The 19,114-nt window shown below is 41.8% G+C and overlaps 2 protein-coding genes across 2 annotated transcripts in view; one reads left to right on the top strand and one right to left on the bottom strand.

Annotated features, from left to right (window-relative positions):
- Positions 1-16,927, bottom strand: part of LOC140724374 (NACHT, LRR and PYD domains-containing protein 3-like) — a 33,008-nt gene extending 16,081 nt beyond the window's left edge. Inside the window, exons 1-5 of the mRNA XM_073038821.1 lie at positions 16,863-16,927; positions 9,488-9,580; positions 2,825-2,991; positions 1,744-1,915; positions 1,595-1,645 (exon numbers count right to left, since the gene is read on the bottom strand). Of these exons, the coding sequence (XP_072894922.1) occupies positions 1,595-1,645; positions 1,744-1,915; positions 2,825-2,991; positions 9,488-9,548 (451 nt within the window). The 5' untranslated portion in view covers positions 9,549-9,580; positions 16,863-16,927. The remainder of the gene's footprint in view (positions 1-1,594; positions 1,646-1,743; positions 1,916-2,824; positions 2,992-9,487; positions 9,581-16,862) is intronic.
- The window catches only part of LOC140724380 (uncharacterized), a 33,528-nt gene continuing 31,232 nt past the window's right edge, over positions 16,819-19,114 (top strand). Inside the window, exon 1 of the mRNA XM_073038827.1 lies at positions 16,819-16,973. Coding sequence (XP_072894928.1) covers positions 16,819-16,973 — 155 coding nt within the window. The remainder of the gene's footprint in view (positions 16,974-19,114) is intronic.

Here is a 19,114-nt window from a genome sequence, read left to right as displayed (position 1 = left end):
CCCTTACTGTTAGCTGTGGCCTCTTGTTCTGGACTCGGGAACGTTTCCTGTCTCTAGCATGTCCAATCCCTTAAGAATCTTATATGTTTCAATCAGATCACCTCACATACTTCTAAATTCCAGTGTATCAGGACCCTATCAGGTATGTGTGGGATCTCATGGTGTATCAGGAACCTGTCAGGGTTATGTGGGGTCTCACAGTGTTCCGGCACACTGTCAGGGGTGAGTGGGGTCTCACAGTGTGTCAGGACCCTGTCAGGCGTGTGTGGGGTCTCACAGTGCGTCAGGACCCTGTCAGGGGTGTGTGGCGTCTCACAGTGTGTCAGGAACCTGTTTAGGAGTGTGAGGGGTCTCAGCGTGTGTCAGTATCCGGTTAGTAGTGTGGGGTCTCACATCCTGTCAGGACCGTGCCAGGGGTGTGTGGGGTCTCACACTGTTTCAGGTTCATACCAGGTGTGTGTAGGATCTCATGGTGTTTCAGGAACCTGTCAGGGGTGTATCATGTCTCACAATGTGTCAGGCCCCTGCCAGGGGTGTGTGTGGTCTCACAGTGTGTCAGGACCCTGCCAGGGGTGTGTGGGGTCTCACAGTGTGTCAGGCCCCTGCCAGGGGTGTGTGGGGTCTCACAGTGTGTCAGGACCCTGCCAGGGGTGTGTGGGGTCTCACAGTGTGCCAGGACCCTGTCAGGGGTTTGTGGGGTCTCACAGTGTGTCAGGACCCTGTCAGGGGTGTGTGGGGTCACACAGTGTGTCAAGATCCTGTCAGGAATGTGTGGAGTCTCGTAGTGTGTCAGGAAGCTATCAGGAGTGTGGAGGGTCTCACTGTGTGTTAGGAACCTGCCAGGGTTGTGAGGGGTCTCACAATGTGTCAGGACCCTGTCAGGGGTGTGTGGGGTCTCACAGTGTGTCAGGACCCTGTCAGGGGTGTGTGGGGTCTCACAGTGTGTCAGGACCCTGTCAGGGGTGTGTGGGGGCTCACAGTGTGTCAGGACCTGTCAGGGAGTGTGTGGGTTCTCCAAACAACGTATTCGGGTGAAACAGGAAGCGTAGGAAAACATTGATTGTTAAAATGTTTACTTTAGAGAATGTGACAGTGGGCGAAACAATTTTCCTGAATAATCAGGGAGGGAGTCTGTTCTCTACTCAGAAATAGATGTGGGAATGTCACTACCATGACTGTTCCCTCGGCAAACAGCATGAAGAACAGTGAAGAATAAGTTTGCCGGGAAATTGTCGAGAATTATCAAATCCTTAGTGCAGGGAAACGGAAGGGCTTTATTGTCTGAATGTGGAGTGGAAAAGCAGTAATACAGGTGACAGAAACGTGAGCAGTTTAAAAAAATTCCTTTGGTACGTTTTGAAAATTAACATCTTTGGCCAAAGATCAGTGATCCCTTTCAGCAAACTCACCAACTCTCTGAGTTGTTCCTCATAATGTCCTGTGAAAACTCTCCCTCCAGCAAACATTTTTCCATGTATCTCACTGTGCGCTGTGTCACGGTGGAACATTTACCTGATCAAATCCCCGTGGCTCAACAACGACATGACCCTACATAATATCAACCTTCGGTGGAAACAGTGGTTTCTTCACTTACCTTTCAGCTCTCTGGGAATGTCCGGTGCGGGTCGATGGACCGGAACACAACCTGTTCGAATTTAAATAATTTCACACGTTTCAATTCCTCAAATTATAGGTACGTAATGTTTGATTCCAAAATTAAATTAATCTCTGATACTCTCTCACCATGTTCCTGTATTTCTTTCAGTATTTTGTCCAACTTTGGGAAACCAATCCGCATTTTCACAAAGATTTCCCACATCACCCTCGGGGCGCGGGAGCCTTTCTCCATCACCAGGCTCAGGAGGAGTTTAGAACTGTCCGCCCCCTCTCCCTTATCAGCGAGATCAGAGATTTTCTGTGAAGAGTAACGGTGAACATATTGGGGACTGACAGATTCACACAGAGAATGAGAAGTAAATGATGTGCTCTGTAACGGGATCACACTGAGCAGTCACCCGGACGGGTGCTGATTCTGTCTGGACATGGACTGTACATTCTGAGTGCAGAGCACACGGAGGGACATTCACCGTGAACCTGGTCCACCAGTCAATGAGATCCTGGCTGGTCTGTGACCGCTTCATTGACGTGGCTCCAAATCCATAAATAATTCCTCACCGGATTTGACGGAGCAAAACAGAAATCAGAAAATAATGATGACAGATGAAGAAAGAATTCAGGAGGGTTTTTATAACAGAGTGAACAGTCTTGGAGAAGTTGCAGAAAAGATGATGTGATTCATCTCCTCAGTCTGCCAGTGTCCAACATGACAGCGGATTACCAGCTGACACATGATGCCTTTCCTTTGCCTTTCCCAGTGGAGGTTTATTCAGTGACTACACATTACAACACGGCAGTATTCCCCAATCCACACTGTTTACAGTTACAGATTGTAACACAATCATCTCCACCCAGAACAGAACACACTCGAGCTCCTGTGGCATCCAGTCGTAATGCCCCGGTTCTCACTGAATCCTGCCGTCACACTGTACACCCTTCCCGAAATAAAGATTCCTACCGTATTTCTATTTAAGCTCGTTTATTGCAACATCATAGAACTGTTGCCTACTCGCCTCGCTCTGAACATTGAGCTGCCAGCAGGGGTATTTACAACTCTTTCAATCATTCCTTCAGATTCACAGTTTTAAGAATTATATATATTTATTTCTGATTTGTTTTTATGCTTTATTATCCGCTGAGTCAGAGTTCCGACACCCATCAGTCCTGTGATGTGTGAAAATTCAAACCCATTCTCCCTCCCACTCACTCGATGTTCCTCTCCACTGAACTGATTCTCGGCTGTTAACGCCAGGCTCACTCCGTGCACCCCTCCTTCCATCGCCTGCTCCAGCCTGTCCCGGTAGAAGTCCGTCAACTGCAGCAGCTGGAAATCGTTACAGTTTGCCAGGAGCTCGGTGATCTCTGAGCTCGGAACTGTGAAGGAAAATTAGGAGCATTAAAGAAATTACAACACCATACTGGGTAGTAACTTTCTCTCTGGAACCTAAAGATCACAACAAAACACAGTCCGGGGGGGAGGGGGGGGTTCACGTAATGATGTAGGATGGAGACACGGGAAACCAGCTCCCATAAAAAATCAGTAAATTAATGTTTACGTGAAGAAAAGTTAGTAAATACTTTCTAAAAGTTACTTATAAACTACTCCGGATTGTTTCAAACTGTGTCTCATAAACAGAAGATGAAGAAAACTATTACCGTGAAGACAACGCAAGTTGGAACAGAATCAAGGCCCGCTGCTGCCAGAGAACCGCGGGCTCAGGTACATTTTACCTGCAGCGATACAGAACAGGAAACTGTGGCAACACCGACCATTTCTAAAGAAAAAGACCAACAAGAACTGCGCAAACGTGAAGGAAGGAGCATGCGCAAATGCGAGCACTCAAAACTACAAATCCCAGTTACGATTGAAACGGGAAGTGAAAATGAATCTGAGGCAGATTCAGATTCTCTGGATAAATCAGACGAAGATGGAGGTAAAAGTTTTTCTGGAAATATAGAAAAAACTTTGATGCAAATAATGCGTAAATTAGAAAAATTAAACGCAATAGAAGAAATGAAAAAGATAAATATCGAGATTATTTTTGATAAAATGATAAAAAGACAGGAAAAAATGAAAGAGAATTATAGACTTGGAAGCCACAACGGAAGTTATGGTTGAAAGAATGAATAAAATGGAAGATAATATCTCTGCCTGGACATTAGAAAGAAAACAATTGTTGGAAAAAGTGGAGAAGCTTGAAAATTTTAGCAGACGAAACAATATTAAGATTGTTGGATAAAGAAGATATAGAAGGATAAGATCCAATAATTTTTTTTCAACAATGGTTCCCTGAAAACTTGGAAATGGAAGAAGAAACTCTAATTGAAATTGAAAGGGGTCATAGAGCCTTAAGTTCAAGACATCAAGCTGATCAAACTCCGCGATCAATTTTGATAAAATGCTTAAGATACCAAGATAAAGAAAAGATCCTGAAGGCGGCTGCCCAATGTGCCAGAAAGAGTAAACGGACATTAATGATAGAAGGGAAAGCAATTCTTTTCTATTCTGATATAACTTATAACCTTTTGAAGAGAAAAAAGGAATTTAACCCAGTGAAAAAAGCTTTATGGGAAAAGGGTTATAAATTCATAATGCGTCACCCAGCAACACTGATAATTTCCAAGAGATTTCTAAGCGTAATGGATTAAAGATGAAGACAGAGACAGTGAATGGAATTGATGGACATTTAAGGATGATACAGGGGGAGAATTATTAATTGCGAGTAGTATTTTTCTTCTCATATATATACATTTTTATGTCACTGGGGAGCTGGGTGAGCTTTGGATCGATTGCTACGGGATTCACGTGTGTAGTCATGACGACGGCCATGATCCGTAAAACAGAGGGGGGTAATGTTGTGGGTTTTTTTATCCACAACATTAGTAGGGGGTATTTTGTTTTTTACTTTATAATCTATTTTTCTTCTATCTTTTTTTTTTGCCTGGATGATCGGTGGGGACACACATAGCAACATGGAGAATTTTAAAAAGATTCCCCAAAGTACCACGAAAGTTGAAAGATTAGGTATTATTATAGATTGGAGTAACCCAATTAAAAACAATGACTAATTTACTAAATTTTTAAAGTTTTAATGTTAATGGGCTTAACGGACTGGTGAAAAGAAGAAGAATCTTAACACACATTAAAAAGGTATATCTATTTTCTTTTTTTTACAAGAAACACACTTAATAGAGAAAGAACATCAGAAATTAAAAAGAGATTGGGTTGGAAATGTTATTGCAGCTTCATTTAACTCAAAGGCGAGAGGAGTTGCAATTTTGGTTAATAAAAATTTACCAATTAAAATAGAAAATGTATTAATTGATTCGGCGAGCAGATATGTAATTATACATTGTCAATTTTTTCAGAACTATGGACTCCTATGAATATTTATGCACCAAATGAAAATGATGTAAAATTTATACGAGGTCTTTTTGAATTTGGCTAACGCACATGACAAGATATTAATAGGTGGAGATTTTAACTTTTGTCTAGATCCAGTTTTAGATAGATCAACAAAGGTTGTCACAAAATCAAAAATAGCAAAATTAACTTTATCATTGATGAAAGATTGATATATGGAGAAGAATTAACCCAAAAGTAAGAGATTATTCATTTTATTCAAATAGACATAAAACTTAATCAAGGATAGATTTTTTTCCTATTAACAACGAATATTCAAGACAGTGAAAAATATGGAATATAAAGCAAGAATATTGTCAGATCATTCTCCTTTGATAATGACAATGATAATGATAGATAAAGAGGAATCAATTTACAGATGGAGAATTATTTCAATATTACTAAAACATCAAGATTTTTGTGATTTTATGAAAAAGCAGATTCAGTTTTTTTTAGATACAAATTCACATTCAGTTGATAATAAATTTATATTGTGGGAAGCAATGAAGGCATATTTGAGAGGTCAGATAATAAGTTATACTTCTAAAATTAAGAAGGAATATATGATAGAAATAGATCAATTGGAAAAAGAGATTACAAAATTAGAAAATGAATCTCAAAGATATCTGACAGAAGAAAAACGAAGACAACTTGTTAATAAGAAGTTACAATATAATACACTTCAGACATATCGAACAGAAAAAGCAATTATGAGAACTAAACAGATATATTATGGACTAAGTGAAAGATCACATAAGGTTCTTGCTTGGCAGTTAAAAACAGACCAGACTTCTAAAACGATAAATGCAATTCGAACAAGAGTAAATAAAATTACTTATAAACCTTTAGAAATTAATGAAACTTTTAAGAATTTTTATTCTGAACCTGTATCAATCAGAACCACAAAATGATAATGTCAAGATAGAAAGGTTTTTATCACAAATAACTCTTCCAAAATTGAATTCGGAAGAACAGAAGGGATTAGATGTGCCTTTTACATTAAAAGAGGTCGAAGAAGCTCTAGGATCATTTCAAAGTAATAAATCCCCAGGAGAAGATGGTTTTCCACCTGAATTTTATAAAAAGTTTAAAGATCTATTAATTCCTCCTCTTATGGAGTTAATACATCAAGCGGAAAGAATGCATAAACTTCCAGAATCATTATCGACAGCTATTTTAGTAGTATTGCCAAAAAAAGATGAGATCTTTTAAAGCCAACATCATATAGACCTATTTCTTTGTTAAACACTGACTATAAAATAATAGCAAAAATCTTATCTAACAGATTATCTAAATACCAAAATTAATACATATGGATCAAACAGGATTTATTAAAAATAGACAATCGGCAGATAATGTAACCCGGTTACTTAGCATAATTCATTTAGCACAAAAGAGGGAGGAAATGAGTGTGGCAATTGCCTTAGATGCAGAAAAAGCATTTAATAGATTGGAATGGGATTTTTTATTTAAGGTATTGGAAAAATATAGATTAGGAGTATCCTTTATAAAATGGATTAAAACCTTAAATACTAATCCCAAAGCTAAAATAGTGACAAATGGTCAAATTGCAACACCATTTCAGTTAACAAGGTCAACTAGGCAAGGTTGTCCATTGTCACCTGCTTTATTTGTGTTGGCGTTTGAACCATTAGCTGAATTAATTAGAATGGACCCAGATATTAAGGGTTTCAGAGTTAACCAGGAGGAATACAAGATTAATTTATTTGCTGATGATGTTCTGCTTTATTTAACAAACCCATTGTACTCATTGCGTAAATTATCCTCTAGATTAGAAGAATATGGGAAAATATCAGGCTACAAATAAATTGGGATAAAAGTGAAATTTTACCTCTTACTAAAGGATATTATAGTCAATGTCGATTAATAACTCAATTTAGATGGCCGATAAATGGTATAAAATATTTAGGTATAAGAGTTGATAATGATATAAAGAACTTGTATAAATTAAATTATTTACCATTATTGAAAAAAATTCAAGAAGATCTTGATAAATGGATGATATTACCAATAACATTAGTAGGTACAGTAAATACCATAAAAATGAATATATTCCCTAGATTACAATACTTATTCCAATCACTACCAATACAACTACCCCAGAAGTTTTTTCAAGAGTTAAATAAATATGTGAGGAAGTTCCTTTGGAAAGGTAAGATGTCAAGAATATCTTTGGAAAAATTGACGTGGAAATTTGATCTAGGAGGGTTACAACTTCCAAATTTTAAGAATTATTATAAAGCAAATCAACTTAGATTTATGGCATCTTTTTTTGAGAAAGATAGACCAGCATGGATTAGAATAGAACTGGATAAAATAGGAGAAGATACACCAGAAGATTTTATATATAAATGGGAATCTAAATGGATACGGGAAAAGAAAGAATCTCCTATATTAAAACATTTGATTTCTGGAATAAGATAAATGTTGATGATGAGATAAAGAAATCTTTATTAGCAAAGAGATCTTTAATTCAAAATTGACATTCCTTTTATAATGGATAATCCATTTTTATATAATTGGTTTCAGAAAGGGATTAGATATATAGGAGATTGTTTTGAAGGAGATATATTAATGTCATTTGATCAATTAAAGAATAAATATAAAATATCAAACAACACTCTTTTTTGTTACTTCCAATTAAGGGCTTATTTAAGAGAAATATTGGATCAAACAATGCTATTGCCGAAATCTTAATGAAATAGAAACTTTAATTCAAAAAGGAAAAACTAAAAAAATTATTTCTTGTATGTATAGTTTGATTCAAAAACAGGCAATTAAACAAGGAATCCATAAGTCAAGACAAAAATGGGAAATTGACTTGAATATTAAAATTGAAGAAACAAATTGGTCAAGACTTTGTCTTGATAGTATGACAAATACAATAAATGTCCGGTTAAGATCAGTGCAATATAATTTTTACATCAATTATATATTACACCACAAAAAATAAATAAATAAAACCAAAATTTATCTGATCAGTATTTCCGATGTAACCAAGAAATTGGTACTTTTTTACATTCTACTTGGTCTTGTTCAAAAATCCAAGCTTTTTGGACAAATTTAAGAGTTTTACTGAAACAAATTATTGGAACACAACTTCCACATAACCCAATATTATTTTTATTTAGCGATATTGAAGGGATAAAACCAAAACCCAAATTGAATAAATATCAGAAAGAATTCACAAAAATTGCACTGGCAGTAGCCAAAAAGGCTATTGCAGTTACTTGGAAATCGGATTCATATTTAAGTACAGATCGTTGGAAGAATGAAATTTCCAGCTGTATTCCACTTGAAAAAATTACTTATAATTTAAGAGATAAATATGAAACATTTTTGAAAATTTGGCACCCTTATTTACCAAAGACAGGATTAAATATATAGGTGCTCCGAAGATAAAATAATTGGTTATTTGGGGAAAGAAAGAAATATTTATATACTAAAGTTATTATGAACTCCGTGGAGCATGTGGGGATCTTCCAATATACAGGCATTCTTTCTTTCTTTCTTTCTTTCTTTCTTTCTTTCTTTCTTCTTCTTTTTCTTTTTCTTTTCTTCTATAGGGATGTTAGGGGTGAGCGGTTAAGGGGAGGGGGAAGGGTAGATTTTTTTTCTTTCTGTAATCATTTGAAAACTCAATAAAATTTTTAAAAAAACAAAACACAGTCCGAAATATATATATGGGAGAACGGGTTTGGGCCGGAGGGTAGGGCTCGCCGGGGTGTAGGAGGTGGTATAGTTCCATCTGTTGAAGTCTGCTCTTTCATGTCCGCAGGAATATACCTCCCTGTTTTGAAAGGACTCTGCTTATTCCTGAGAATATAGTAACCCATCACCATCACTCTCCTGGTACTGCCCATCACCACCGCTTTGCTCTGGGTTACTGTCTGCCTGCCTGGTCAACCCCTTCCTCAGCAAACCTCTGGGATTTCTCACAAAATGCTGGAGGTACTCAGCAGTTCAGGCAGCGTCTATGGAGGAGAATAAACAATCAATGTTTCAGGCCAAGGACCTTCATCGGACTGGAAATGAGGGGACAGAAATTCTAGATATTGTCACATTACTTTCTATTCCTTGTGGTCCTGATCTGAAATGTTGACTGTTTATTCCTGTCCATGTATGCTGCCTGACTTGCTGAATTCTGCCAATATTTTGTGTGTCTTTTTGTTGCCCGAAACTTTCAGCATCTGCAGAATGTCTTGTCTTCTGGAGTAACTCACTATTTTAATGTGCATCACAATCTGTCTGAGGAGCAGGAGCAGATGGTAACTGTACTCCTTCCACATGTGACTGTGTTTCCCCCAGAGATGTCAACTCTCACTCTCTCTCTCTCTCATCTCCCTGCTCAGTTTTCACAAATACTTTGTGAATTGCCTATATTGCATTAAACTCAGACGCAGAATCCGCAGAGTATTTATAAATTAAAATAATTCGCCAACATACCCGTGTCCTTTCTCGACGTTGACGTCACTGGAGCTCCTCCACTGCTCGAACCTTGATCCATTTTGGGGACAGGCGTGATCAGTTTTTACTGTTCTGTAACAAAAAAAAACAACAACAGGAGGGTCAGACATTAATTAAAGGAGAATGCTTTTGTTTTTAAACGGAGGCAAACACTTCCAAACATCTTGGGCCGATCCTGTGAAGCCTTGACATGGCCTGATCCACCCACAGCTACACAATGTCCATTTCCACTCTCTCCATGCATTGTACACTGGGCCAGGATTCTCCAGGGTATCTACTCTCTGTATTGCAGGCAATTCCCTTTTTGGAACCGATCTTGTGTCCTGGACCAGGTGTGTTGCGTCTACGGAATGGCAAGGCAGATTGAGCAGTCAGCGCCCACTGCTTTGGTCCTCCTACCACTGGTGGCGCTGTGGTGAGTAATGGACAAGTGTTACTGCAGAGTGGGCTGAAACATTTCTGCTGACGATGAGACTTCTATTCCTCTCGTCACTGGATTATACAGATTTCTCAGCCACACCTGATTCTCACCGTCTCCTTTCAGTTTAACATCGCCTGGCATTGACATCTACGGCAATATAGGATTTGAGTCTATAGAGAGACACTCTGACATCCTGAACAATGCAATATCACCCATAGCATCGTGACATCTTGTTCTGAACCACTATAGTTTTTCCGGCAGGACTTTAAGACCATTATTAGCACCAAAACCCGGTTAAGATTTCTTTGAGCCTATCACCTGGCTATTATCAGATAGTTAGTTATATGACACCTTGTTAAACACAATGTCGACATGCCATACATCCAAAACAAGAAGTTGGGAATAATCATTAACATAAATAAAATAAGATGCTGGAGTTATTCAACAAGACAGAGAGTATGTTAATATTTCAGGTGGAAGGCCCTGTATCAGAGCTGAGCCTGTGTGTAGGAGCCATGTATCTGTTCTCTATCAGCACTGCATCCTGCGTTGTGTATTTATGATGTTTTTTATGGTAACTTTTGCATCAGTGGGGGTGTGGTACACGCAAAGGGAGTCAGTTATATATTTGCGCTTTGTTCCATGCAGTACACAGCCCTAATGCCCTTCCTTCAGACAACATTGGTGGCGTGGAGAGGGGAGACTTGCAGCTCGGGCTACTGCCGATCTTCCATAAGAAAAATACCTTGCCCAGGCTTGCGCCCTGGAAATTTTCCAAGGTGCAAATCCATGTCTATCGAGATTAACGGAGGCCTACTACACTACCCAGCTGGGGACTGACGGATGTCATATATTTTGTTATTATCCATTCAAATACACTGAACTTAAATTTGGGTACAGATCAGTTCCATCACTTCAAGATTGTATGATTACTGATTGCTAATAAAGGATCGAATACTTATCACTGACATTTGTAACAATCATTATTGGATTTGAGGGCACGTCATATAAGTAGAACAAACCTGTGGGGGGTCGCCAGCAATGGCAAATTAGCTTGGTTACATTTCACCGCTACATTCTCAACAGATGTTTCTCAACCTGCCGATCATTGAAATATTCTGAGGTGCTGAGTATTTTGCTTCAGTTTTCACCAGTGAAAAGGACCTTGGCAATTGTGGGGATGACTTACCGCAGACTGAAACACATGAGTGTATGGACTTTAAGAAAGAGCATGCGCTGGATCTTTTGGGAGGTTTTAAGTTAGATAAGTCGCCGGGACTGAACAAGATATACCCCATGCTACTGTATGAATCGAGGGAAGAGATTACTAATCCCCTGACGATGATCTTCACATCATCAATGAGGTGGGGAGAAGTACCAGAGGATTGGAAGTTTGCAAATGTTGTTCCCTTGTTTAAGAAAGGGAGTAGATAACTCAGGAAATTATAGACCAGTAAGCATTTGGAGAGACGTAATCTGATTAGGGATAGTCAGCATGGCTTTGCCGAAGGCAGGTCACGCCTTATGAACCTGATGAATTCTTTGAAGATGTAACAGAACACATTGATGAAGGTAGAGTAGTGGAAGTACTGTATATGGATTTCAGTAAGAGGTCAGCTAAGGTTCCCCATGGAAAGTTCATTCAGAAAATAATGAGGGATGGGATCCAAGGAGACCTTGCTTTGTGGATCCAGAATTGGTATGCCCACAGAAGGCAAAGGGCGGTTTTAGATATTTCGTATTCTGCATGGATGATGATGGCCGATAGTGTTCCTTTGGGTCTGTTCTGGGACCCCTTCTCTTTGTGATTTTTACAAATGACCCGGATGAGAAAGTTGAAGGATGGGTTAGTAAGTTTGCTGAAGACACAAAAGTTGGGAGTGTTGTGGATCGTCTGCAGGGTTGTCAGATGTTACAGTGCAACATCGATAGGATACAGAACTGGGCAGAGAAGTGGCAGATGGAGTTCAATACTGATAAGCGTGAAGCGGTTCATTTCGGTCAAATTTCAAAATAATATAATATCAATGGTAATACTCTTGTCAATCTGGAGGATCAGTGAGATCTTGGGGCTAGTGTCGATAGAACATTCAAAGCTGCTGCACAAGTTGACAGTGTTGATAAGAAAGCATATGGTGTGTTGACATTTATTAGCCACGGAATTGAGTTCAAGAGCGTGAGGTAATGTTACAGATATATAAGACCTTGATTAGAACCCGCTTGGAAGTACTGTGTTCAGTTCTGGTCACCTCACTACAAGAAACAATATGGCTGCTATAGAGGGAGCACAGAGGAGATTTACAAGGACTTGCTTTGGATCCAGAATAACAATTACTTTATTCTTCTATACACTTGTAAACAATCTTGAATCTTGAACCCTGGGGATAATACCATGACCAACAACATTATCTATGTTCCCACTTGATTTCATAAACTCCTACAATGTCACCCTCATTCTCCTCTGGAATAAAGATCCAGCTCGGCCAACCTCTTCCTATGACTCAGCCCTCTAATCCAGGCAACATCTTCAGCAATCTCGTCTGCACCCTATCCAACTTGATAGTATCTTTCCTACAGCAGGGTCAACACAACTGTACAGAATACTCTGTGTAGCCACACCAACAATATAATGCCCAAAATCCCGAACTCAATGCCCTAACTGATGAAGGCCAGCATGATTAAATCCGTCTTTTCCACCCTCTATACTTGCACATCCACTTTCAGTGACTGTACTCTTGTAATCCCAGGTCGCTCTGTTCCACAACACTTGGTGCCCTCCCATTCACTAGACCAGTCCCACCTAGTTTGACTGTCCAAAATGCACCATCGCTCATTTGTCCAAGTTGAAAACCATTTGGCATTACTCAGCCCATCTCCATAACTGACCAAGATGTCTTTGAAATTCATTGTCACCTGTTGCCTTATAAACCAGTCTCCCGAATTTAGTCTCCCTGTATGCACATGACTGTGTCGCCACCGACAGCTCTAATCTGCTAATTAAGTTTGTCGACGACACTACATAGATTGGCCTCTTCTCAAGCAATAACGAGGTGGCCTACAGGGAAGAGGTCATCTCTCTGACACAGTGGTGGCAAAGTAACAACCTTCCTCTCAATGTCACAAAAACGAAACAGCTGGTTGTGGACTACAGAGGAATGGGGACAGGCTAATCCCTATTGACATCAATGGATCTGGGGTTGAGAGGGTGAACAGCTTTAAGTTCCGCGGCATCCACATCACCGAGGATCTCACGTGGTCTGTTCACACCAGCTGTGCGGTGAAAAAGGCACAAAAACACCTCTTTCACCCCAGACGGTTGAGGAAGTTCGGTATCGGCCCCCAAATCCTAAGAAATTTCTACAGGGCCACAATTGAGAGCTTCCTGACTGGCTGCATCACTACCTGGTATGGGAACTTTACTTCCCTCAATCGCAGGACTCTGCAGAGAGTGGTGCGGACAGCCCGGCGTATCTGCAGTTGTGAACGTCCCATGATTCAGGACATTTACAAGGACAGGTGTGTAAAAAGGGCCCGAAGGATCACTGGGGACCAGAGTCATCCCAACCATAATCTATTCCAGCTGTTACCATCCGGGAAACGGTACCGCAGCATAAAAGCCGAGAACAACTGGCTCCGGAACAGCTTCTTCCACCAGGTCATGAGACTAGTTAACTCACGCTCAATTGAGTTTACTCTATATTACATGGACTGTTCAATATATTATAAATTATTATAAATTACTTTCATTGTGCATTGCACATTTAGACCGAGATGTAACGTAAAGATTTTTACTCCACACGTATGTGAAGGATTTACAAAATCAATTCAATTTAATTCAATTCAAACGTGCTCATCGTGCCATGTACATTCATATACAAATCAATGGCATGAATAGTGAAATTACAGAGGTCTCGACACTGACACACACATCCCACCCGTCACAGGGCTCCATTCGCTAAAACCATTTTCGATCATCTCCCTCTGCTTCTTGTTCTGGAGCCCGGTGTGAATCCAGCTCGCCAGCTCCCCGTGACTCCCACGTGACCGAACCTTCCCGATCAGCAGCCATGCGGGATATTGATACTGACTTTAACAAAGTTCAGATGAACAACATCACTGCCCAACTTCACCTAACTCCCTAGTTAACTCTTAAATAATCTCCAAAATACTTGACAGATATGATGTCCTAGTGGGCAGTTTTGACGGTGATCTTCTGATAACCAATGTCCAGCATCCCGGGATTTCAGCTTCACTGCAGACTGAGAAAATTCTGATCCCAGCTGTAGAATTACCAACCTGGACTGAAGCCCGTATACTGCCAGTTCCATATCCTCAGAGTCACCGGCCCAATACTATCACCCATACAAAGACGCTTTGGTACCGGCAATTTGCCGTGGTGTTCCTGCCATTTCCGATTCACAAACTAAGGTGGAATTGGAACCTAATGACCCTCTGCCGGGGCCGGTGCTCAGGCTGGTTTCCCGGTCTGTATAGAGGATGCGGATACACTTCAGCCTGACCCCAGCAGCTAAACCGAGCACATTTGATCACAATCTTCCTGCTGTGTGGGATCTTGCCCAGCACAGCTGGCTGCCATGTTTCCTGCAGTGTAGCAGTAACAAAATGTAAAATTATAAAGTAGAAAATGCTGGGAACTCAGTACATCAGACTACATCTCTGAAAGGAGAAATGGTGGAAGACCCAGTTCCAGAACTGAGACTGTCCAGGATGCTGCCGATCTGTTGAGCGTTTCCAGTATTTTCTGCTCTTCACTTTAAATTTCCTCCAACTGTAGTATTTCTCCCTCTTCATTTTAATGCACAGATAGTAACTGATTGCTACCCTAGACTGTAAATACCATCCCACCCCAACAAGTTTGTTAGTTCTGAGTTCATTCTGACCCTGGTGTAGTGCATCCCATACAGTCAATGCTCACAGCATCCTTTCCTCCCGCTATCACTCTGTTACATTTGCTCCCGAGGCCACTGTCTCTACGCTGAGAGGCGGTGACTACAGAGCGATAAAAACTGCAACACTTGCTGCAGCTCTGACGGGCTGTTACCCTGGAAACAGAGGAAATGGTTCACCGAAAATAAACAAGAAATGAAATAACAAACTCAACTTCAGATGCTATGGGTTACATTATGGCAAAGGTTAATACTGCAGCCATTTTGTAACGGTGAATCTAAAATTGAAATGGTTGCTTTTTCCCTGCCACGTGCTGTGTTCAATTAAACCTCTGGTACTCCTAACTGTCAAAAACACAATTCTGGAAAAGATGCAAAGCAAAACTTCACAATGAAGACAATGTTTGAAAGAGAGATTGCTGAAATATATCATTGCACCAATGGGAACAGTCTGGGCAGAGGTTGAACAAGATGGTTCATATATATCATTGAGGTGGTGGGATACAGACTGGACAGCGATTGAACAAGATGGTTGATATATATCATTGAGGTGATGGGACAGAGGCTGGACAGAGGTTGAAGCAGATCGGCAAGGGATGAGCAGATGGAGCCAGATGGGAGAATGGGATCAAGGGCGATCTCTGATGTTCCTCCCGCAATACACAGACCCTGAAATAATGGTACGCACGAGTAGATAACAGATTCCAATATAACAAAACCAGAACAAACAATAAGAATTTTGATATATGTCATTTTCTACTCGATACGCTTTAACAATTCACCGCAGAAAGTATCCCATCCGAAACTTCACATCTTCATACGGCTACTGCTATTCCTTTAATTGAATGAATTAGTGGATAACTGTGATAGAGCTGAATACATCATAGAAACCAACCTCCCCTCCATGGACTCTGTCTATTCTTCCCACTGCCTCAGTAAAACAGCCAACATAATGAAAGAGCCCCAAAACCCTGAACATTCTCACTTCTAATTCTCCATAGGGCCGAAGATGAAATAAAGCAGAAACATTCCACCGGGCTCAAGGACGGTGTCCATTCTGCTGTTAGAAGCGAACAGCGTGATGAGTGGACTCCTGACCTCACAGTCTAAATCGATGTGACCTTACACCACATATCTACCTGCACTGCACTTTCTCTGCAACCAGAATGATTTGTTTTACCTCAATGTACTGCTGCAATGTATTGATCTGTGTGGAGAATACCGGAGACACGATTTTCACTCAACCTCTGTACATGGAAAACAAAATAAAGATTCCCCATTTCAATCGTGTCGAAATATTAGACAGCCTGGGTTGCTCCTTTGGAAATTCCGAAGGGAGTGTACACATTTCCGAGAAACCCGGATAAGTGAACAAGACTTAATTCTCGCATTAATAGGGTCAGATATCGGGGAACACTGTCAGCATTTCGGCAAGTCGTAGCAATGGAAAGAAGATGGAAATAAACTTCCCAGTCCCCCAAGAGGACGTGAGAGATCTGGATCTCACTGTCGTGTCTGAACGGGGAAAGATGAAACTATTCATACACGTGGAGCAGTGTCCCGAGGGTGCGATTACTCTGTTTAACCCTCGAGTCTGCAAGAACACAACAGGCGGAACGGCCGCTTCCAGTGTGCTGGAAATATGTAAAACAATTATCGACCCCAGGCGTCGATCCAGGTGAAGTTTGGATCCGATATCGGGCCGGGTGATGGAGGTAAAGTTCACCAGGTACATCTTAATGGATGGGTTCAGTCTCGGCATCACCACCTCCTCCCGCTCCTGGGACCAGAACACCAGTGACTGAGCGGCGGCTCATCTCAGGCGGTTCGGTGTGAAGGTCCCATAACCCGGACCGACCCCGGCAGGTTGTGTCCAGCAAGCGTGACGAGGCCGCCAGTTCGGGGAAGTTAACGGGACTCCCTGCCCATCATCAGGTGCCCCCCTTCCCCCGGGATCGGCTTCAGTACTCACCGATGGGAAAATGTCGGTCGCGTTCACCCCTAGTAACCGATTATCAATACTCACCGATGAGAACTTGATCAATTGTTCCCGCAGAAAGCGATCGGTCGTCCAGCTCCCCGCCGACGATCCGCTTCAACAGAGACCGGAACGAAAACCACCGCCCATCCGGAGACTGTGAGAGCGGGGGCGGGGCCTCGGAAGCGAAAAGCGCAGATGCTGCTGATCTGCGTTTGAAATGGGAACGAGAAGTGGATCAGGTGATGGGTGGAGAGTCTCCCGTCCGAACCGTTAACTCCGCTCCTCGCCCCTCTCACACTGCCCGACCTACCTGCCGCATTTTACACATTATTTCATATTTACACCAGCTATATTGTCAATTTCCCCCTCTGTATCTTCCCCGTCCCCATCTCTCCACCTCCCGGTTCTCAGAGTTACGGGTTCGATTTCCATCCCGGTCCGACACACAATTCCCACCCGAAGAGGAAATGTGCAGGATTCATTGAAACGACTTCTGTGTTTCTAAACACTAATTTCTATTCACATTCCTCCTGAGCCTCACTGCACAGAAACACTGAAATATTTACAGCAGATGCATGTCTACTTTTCCACACCATCTCTACACCGATCCCTTTCCCTCCACCCCCAGGTCACAGAGTCACGGGCTCAATTCCCATTCCGGTCCAAAACATAATTTAGACCCAATCAGGAAATATTCACATTTCATTTAAATCAGTTCTGTGTTTATAAACACTAATTTCTGTTCACATTCCTCCGGAGCCTTGCTGGACAGGAACACTGAAACATCAACTGAGAAACTGCAGGAGGCCATTCAGCCCCTCTAACCATCAGCAAGATGGCGGCTGCTCTCCCATCTCAGCCACATGTTTCTGTCCGATCCTCATTTCCTCGATCCCTTCGGTCCCCACACATCCGCCGGCCTCTGTTTTATGTGAAGACGATCACTGATCTTCATCTTCCTCCAGGAATCAGTCTGGTCAATCTCTATAACAAACTCTCTCTTACTTGTTAGATAATCCTCCATAGAATTGAATTCGATTTCTGCAGCCCCGTGTTGTCCCAATTACTCACCTCCCACGCCTGTCACTCTTTCCACCTTTCCATCTCCCCCTCACCTGGATCCACCTCTCACTCCCCAGCTCTTGCCCCATCCCCAGCCCTCACCTCTTTTCTCTGACTATTTCCTGTCCACTCTGCGTCCAGAGGGAGGGTCTCGGCCCGAAATGTGACGGTCCATTTCCTTCCACAGATGCTGCCCGACCCACTGAGTTCCTCCGGCAGTTTGTTCTTTGGTCTGTATAACCCGTGTTAGTATGGGGAGCGGGATTTTACGCCATATTCCAGGTACAATCTCAACAAAGTCCAAATAATTGCCATACTTAAACACGAGAAAGCTTGCAGACGCTGGAAATCCAGAGCAACACACATAAAATTCTGGAGGAATTCAGCGCAGCAGGCAGTGACTATGGAAAAGAGTGAACTGTCCACATTTTGGACCACGAGCCTTTTTCATTCCTGAGGAGGTGGGGGAAGTGATCTGAATACAAAGGTCGGGGGTGGGGATAAAGTGGGGAGCTGGAAGGTGACAGGTGAAGTCAAGTGATGGTCTGTTCAGAGGCTGGAGAGGAAAGAATCAGAGCGTTGTCAATAGGAGAAAGGGAATGAGGGGAACCAGGGAGAAATGAAAGTTCAGAATGGGGGGAAGAGGTGGGATTTGTTTACTGGAAGGAGAAGTCAATATTCATACAATCAGGTTGGAGGGTACCCAGATGGAATATAAGGTGTTGTTCCGCCACCCTGAGGGCGGTCTCATCTTGGCACAAGAGGAGGCCATTGATCGAGACGTCGGAATGGGAATCAGAATTAAAATGTTTGGCCGCTGCAAAGTCCCCCTTGTGGCAGATGATACAGAGATGCTCGACAAAATAGATGACACCAGCAGATTCGCAGGTGAAGTGTTGCCTCACCTGGAAGGACTGTTTTGTGTCTGAATGGAGGTGTACGGGTAGGTGTAGCACTTAGGCCACTTGCAGGGATAAGTGGCTGGAGGGAGATTAGTGAGGAGGGATGACTGAACAAGGCCATTGTGGAGGGAGTGATCCCTGTTGAAAGAAGAGGGTGGGGTGGACGAGGAAGGTAAAAATATGTTTAGTTGTAAGATCTCTTTGGAGATGGTGGAAGTTGCATAAGCTGAAGGGGTGGTATGTAAGGACATGAGGAACTCTATCACTATTACGGTGGTAGGAAGATGGAGTGAGCACTGAGTACGGTAAATGTGAGTGAGGAGAATATTAATA

This window comes from Hemitrygon akajei, unplaced genomic scaffold, assembly GCF_048418815.1.
Source record: "Hemitrygon akajei unplaced genomic scaffold, sHemAka1.3 Scf000199, whole genome shotgun sequence".
In the NCBI taxonomy this organism is placed as follows: Eukaryota; Metazoa; Chordata; class Chondrichthyes; order Myliobatiformes; family Dasyatidae; genus Hemitrygon; species Hemitrygon akajei.
This window is presented reverse-complemented; position numbering and strand designations above follow the sequence as displayed.